The following is a 5903-nucleotide window of genomic DNA, read 5'->3' on the forward strand; positions in this document are numbered from 1 at the left end:
TTTGTGTTGTATGACTGGCAGTAACAGCCAGGTGAGTGCCCTTGTGTAGCTAGGACACAGGCCTATTTTACTATCACATCGTTTAACCTAATGTAAAGTGCCTTGAGTCAGAATCTCTGGTGGTTGCTCCCCACCAGCTCTCCTACTTCTGTCCCTGCTGGAGCTGCACTGGCAGTAACGCAGCATTAGGAATATAACAGTGACCCCCAGTCCTTAGGGTCCATGAGCAGGTGTGAACTCCATGTCTCTGTGTGCAGACAGATATAACAAGAATGTCACTGATAGGGGACCGGTTCACTGGTTCAACCAGCCCCCCCGGCCACACAATCCCACCCAGTTAACCCTGCTGGGGTCTTGGGCAGAGCAAGGCCGAGCCCATGAGGTGGGGGGCTCCATTTCCCCCACCTGCCCAGCTCCAGGAGCAGCAGCCATGAGGTTGCCATTGTCTATGGCCTTGGGCAGGGGAAGGAACAGAGACCCCCACCAAAAGGTCCTGGCCCAGCTACCCTTGCTGGGGTCTTGTGGGGAGATGGGCTGGGCCTGTGAGGCAGGGGGCTCCATTTCCAACCCCCCATTTCCCCAGCTCCAGGCATGGCAGCCTCTGTTACTATCAAGACACTCGAACGAGGGGCGGGTGGGGGAAAGGAGCTCTCTGCACGGTGTGCACCTGGCTTGGCTCCCCACAAGACCCTAGCAGTGGTAGCTGGGGGAGGGGGGGTGGCCACATGCACCAGGTGGGGCTCCTTTCCCCCACCCCACTTCTTTCTGCCCCACTGTGCAGGGAGGAGACAGAAGTTTTATGTCTCTTCTCTGTGACAGCCCTATGGCGGGGCGGGGCTGAGCCAGTTTTCGCCTGCACAAGCACCAGTTCAGCTTGCAAAGTCACAAGGATGCAGGCAGTATCACTCAAAATTAACCTTCTCAGGTTAATCACCCAAAATTAACCTAAGGTGCTCTGCCCTATAGAGTGCCCCTGTCTGGTACTTCATCGGATGAAGGTTAAATTTTCATGTGATTTGCCATTTTAAAAGCATTCTCTAGCCATAAATATTTGTTATGTTATAGCTATAGAGCACTTCTAGGGAACTCATCTCATGAAAAATGTAAAATGTACTGTAAATGCCCTTTGTCAGGCCATGAGCCAGAACAACCTCGCTCAGTTCCAGTGCTAGTCTGGTGGCTTTTGTGGCATGACAAGTAGATAGGTGGGGTTTCCATTGTCCACACCAGGGCCAGGCAGCTGGGAGTTGCTCTGGCACCACTTTTCCTAGCCTCCTGCTCCCTGGCTGGAATGGGAATTCAGCTTTCAGTCAGAAGGGAGCTGCACCCACACTGCTGCTGCCACTTTTCCCCAGGCCCCCACTCCATAGATGCGGGGCCACAGCTTCCAGCTGGTGGGGAGCTACACTGGGGCAGGCAGCTGGAAGCTGCATCCACCCTTCTTCTGCTTCTCCCAGCACTTCCCACATTTTGGCTTCAGTGTGAGTGCAGCTGGAAGTTGCCCAGCCCCAGCTCAGTTCACCAGCAGCTGGAAGCTGCACCTGCATGGTACCCAGGGAATAGGGGTGGGGAGGAGCAGAGGTGATGAGGGCGCAGCTTTCAGGTGCTCATCTCTACTGAAGCTCCTCACTGGGAGTGAGCAGGGGAAGGGTCTTCCAGCTCTGCAGGCCAGATCCACTGGCTCTGTGGGCCTTATGTTGCCAACCCCTGTTGTAAGTAGAACGGCTACCTTTTGGGGATTGCACTGCTGCCAGAACACCACTGAGGGTGGTAGAGTACTTAGGCCATTGTGCCTTCCAGGGGTCAGTTCCTGGAGTTTTCCCAGGACTTCTCTAGGAGAGGAAGACCTGGATTGGCTGGACACCAGGGAAGAGGAAGAAGTCATGGCCTACAAATGCAATTTCTTATCTTTCTCAAAAAAAAAAAAGAATAAAAAAAGACTGTTTGAGTTTAATAAGGAATATAATTACACTTCACCAAAATCTCTGGGATGGTTCCCTGATTGCGAATGCACTGGTGTGTGTGGGGGAGGTGGGGAGAGTGCAGCCTGACCCTGTGACAGGAAATGGACCTCACTCAGCCGAATCCCACGTTCATTTTGGGTGGGCGCGTGAGTGGAGAGATTGCCAGATGCTGGGGGAGCTGAGTGGCCCCCTTGCTTGTGGTTTCCAGGAGGCTGGTTGCTCCAGAGGCCCCTAAAATCTCCAACTTTATACGCCCTGCCCTGGAAAGCATCGCTGGCTGTTTTACCTGCCTGCTGAAACCCCTGCACTCCAGGGCCCCAGGCTGATTTGGGGTGGGATGGCAATAGAGTTATTATCAGCTGCTGCACGGGGAGAGGAAGAAGGGGGCTGTGTTGCCCACTACTTGTGGTGACCAGGAGGCTGTATGCTTCAGTACCTGGTTTTCCCAGTGTTGTCAGGAAGTTTAAACCAGCTTTAAGTGGCATGTACATCTAGACTTGTGGGGTTTAGAGTGTATTTAGAATTTTTCAAGGGTTATATCTGTTCACACACTCTGCCTACCTTTGCCTGCTTTATATGTGGTGAGGTTTATTATCTGCTCTCTTCTGCTTGAGAGAGGGAGAACTGCTATTTGACAAGCTCCACCCCAGAGGTCCCATCTACTGTTACTAGACTGAATATTTTTACAGTGAGGCGTGTTGTTCGATGTCACGTGGGAGTGATCCTTGCTTTTACCAGGCAGTATATAAAAGGGCTTAAATGTGGACACTTAGGCTGTTCAGAATAGCTCTGATCCATCTAAGCATTTGAATTCCTGCCTTTCTAGCACAGGTCCCACTGAACTTCAGCTGAACTGTTCACACTCCAAATTAAGCAAGTGAGTAAGAGTTTTGCTAACTGGGTGCTCCAGTATGGACACAAAGTTGGAAGATGCCAACCCAGCCTACTTTGAAGATGAAAAACCCTGCAGCTTGGAGTTGTGACAAAATGACAGTGATTCCTAGGACTCAGCCCTGGTCACTTGTGTTCATCTTCCAGGGACCTGAGCAGCACTTTTGTTCTCATTTATACCACAGCCATACAGCAACATGTGAGGCAGTAAAATGCTGTAGTGCAAGAAGAGTTGTTATGCCCCTTGTTCTCAAGGCCCTAAAGACTTTGCCTACTAATAGCTATGAATTCAGGAAGTACATTACCGTTAGCAATACTTTGTGTCCTGCAGGCCTTGCACTTCTCCTGGGGATCTGAATTGTTTTCTTCTTTGGGCTGAGTCTTGGGTTCAGTAGTATTACCTGCCTGGGAACCTGTGTACAAAGAAAAATTTCAAACCAACTCGTAATTGGATTGGAAGCAAAGCATTCTTTAGTCTGCTGAATGATAAAAATCTACTTCTTCACAATCTATTGAAAGCAGCTAAAACATGCCTCACGCAGGACAGAAGTGTTGTAGTGTAGGCATGAATGGGAAGGGGTATAGAATTTAGGAGAGGGCATGTCTAATTAAACTAACACAGTGAATTACCTCTCTAATTTTGATTCTTCCAGACACAACCTTAGCCCTTGTGTTTCATTTTCCCGCTCTCTTACATGGGGACAATAGCCACTTCTTCCAGGCTCCTGGGAAGCTTAATTCATCAATGATCGTAAAACTTTCTTTATAGAATAAAGGCTAGATTAGTGAAAAGTAGTATTTAGAATATTAAACCATTGGTCTTGGCTTTTATGAGGGAAAAGTTTACTTGGGGCTTCATATTCAGCATGTTGCCTGAATTCTGCTATTCCATGTAATGCTGCTGAGAGTAGAGACTTTTATATTTAAAGATTCCTAAAAATAAATCACTCAGGATTACATTTTAATTAAAAGGAAAACCCCTTGGGAACGCTTGGTAACTTGGAAAAGGAATATAATTCCATGTTCATCCAATTGCACATTCTGACCTGTTTGTGATTCTTCTATGTATTTTAAGAATAATAGCAGTTCTCTGAAGGTAGAGAAAATAATATTCCAAACAAAAGACCTGCTCCTGACAGTCCTGGGGACAGATGCTGCTGTAACTGTACCCTGTAACACAGTGTTGTTTCTATAGCTTCATGAAATGAAGACTAAATCTGAGGGTGCTAGGAATTTTCTTGGCCAGCATGTTGGGGAAAGTATCTCATTGTGAGCATGTCTACGTGTACTGTTAATGCGAAGCAATAAACTATGGTGCATCCATGCTGGAATTTCATAGATTTCTAGGGTCAGAAGGGACCTATTAGATCATCGAGTCCAACCCCTCCTTGAGGCAGGAAGGAGCGCTGGGGTCAAGTAACCCCAGCCAGGTGCTTGTCTAATCTCCTTTTAAATGCCTCCAAGGTAGAGGAAAGCACCACCTCACTTGGAAGCCCATTCCATATTTTAGCGACCTTCACAGTAAAGAATTTTTTCCTCATGTCCAATCTAAATCTGCTGTCCTTCAGTTTATGGCCATTGTTCCTAGTAACCCCAAAGGGCACCCTGGTAAACAGAGTATCTCCTGTTCCCTGCTGAACCCCACAGATGAGCTTGTAGACAGCCACAAGATCACCTCTCAGCCTTCTCTTGCGGAGACTGAAGAGATTCAGGTCCCTCAATCTGTCTTCATAGGATCTTACCTGCAGGCCCTCAACCATACAAGTAACCCTCCTCTGAACCCTTTCCAGGCTATCCACATCCCTCTTGAAGTACAGCACCCAAAACTGGACACAGTACTCCAGTTGCGGTCTCACCAATGCCGCATAGAGGGGAAGTATCACCTCCCTAGACCTGTTTGTGAGGCACCTACTAATGCAAGAAAGAGTGCAGTTAGCCTTACTTATCACATTGTCACATTGGTGACTCATGTTCATTTTTGCATCGCCTGTAACTCCAAGATCCCCTTCCACTACTGTGCTACTCAGAATGGTACTTCCCAGTCTATAGGTTTATTGGAGATGCTTTCTCCCCAGCAATTTGCAATTATCTTTGTTAAATTGCATCCTATTCTGATCCATCCATTTCCCCAGTCTGTCCAAATCCACCCGAATTTGCTCCCTACCCTCTAGTGTGTTTACTATACCCCATAGTTTGGTGTCGTCTGCGAATCTGGACAGAGTGCTTTCTACACCCTGATCTAAATTGTTGATGAAGATATTGAACAGTACTGATCCAAGGACAGAGCCTTGGGGGACACCACTGCTCACATCTCTCCAGGTAGAAACCAACCCATCGCACCACTCTCTGGGTGCGTCCCATAAGCCAGTTTTCCACCTACCTAACTGTGAAAAACTCCATGTCACAGCTATTTTGTTTATTTATAAGAATTGGGTATGACACTATCTCGAAAGCCTTTTTAAAACCAAGTAAATAACATCTACCTCTACTCCTGTATCTAAGCACTTTGAGACCTGGTCATAAAGAAACCAGGTTAGTCAGGCAGGATCTGCCGGCTATAAACCCATGCTGGTTGCCCCTTAGCATTGTGTTACCCACTGGCCCCCCACAAATATGATCCTTAGGATTTTTTCTTAGGGCTTGCCAAGAATAGAGGTGAGGCTAACCAGCCTATAATTACCCAGGTCTTCCTTCCTCCCCTTCTTGAAAATAGGGACCACATTGGCCCTTTTCCAGTCCTCTGGGATCTGTCCCGAGCACCATGAGCGCTCAAACAGTTGCACCAGTGATTTCACTATGACACCTACCAATCCTTTAGTACTCTTCGGTGAAGATCGTTGTGGCCCGCCAACTTAAATATGTCCAACCCCTCCAAGTGCCCCATTTATTCAGGAACATTGTTTCCTATGGGAAAATTGGTTTCGAGTTACAACATTTAAACTTAAGACGTGGTTTTCAGGAACCAATTGTGTCAGAAGTCCGAGGACTGCCTGTATTTTATCTTTTGTTTTCAGAATGTTTATACCCACCAGCACCTGCACTTCTAGT

At 47.6% G+C, this 5903-nt stretch overlaps 1 protein-coding gene across 2 annotated transcripts in view; it reads right to left on the minus strand.

Moving 5' to 3' along the window:
- LOC109304852 (cell surface glycoprotein CD200 receptor 1-A-like) overlaps positions 1–5903 on the minus strand; it is a 58889-nt gene that overhangs the window by 22295 nt on the left and 30691 nt on the right. For both annotated transcript variants that reach the window (XM_019527678.1, XM_019527677.1), the window contains exon 2: positions 3161–3268. In XM_019527678.1, coding sequence (XP_019383223.1) covers positions 3161–3268 — 108 coding nt within the window. The remainder of the gene's footprint in view (positions 1–3160; positions 3269–5903) is intronic.

Source organism: Gavialis gangeticus, unplaced genomic scaffold (assembly GCF_001723915.1).
Source record: "Gavialis gangeticus isolate Ggan-Ray unplaced genomic scaffold, GavGan_comp1, whole genome shotgun sequence".
Taxonomy (NCBI): domain Eukaryota; kingdom Metazoa; phylum Chordata; order Crocodylia; family Gavialidae; genus Gavialis; species Gavialis gangeticus.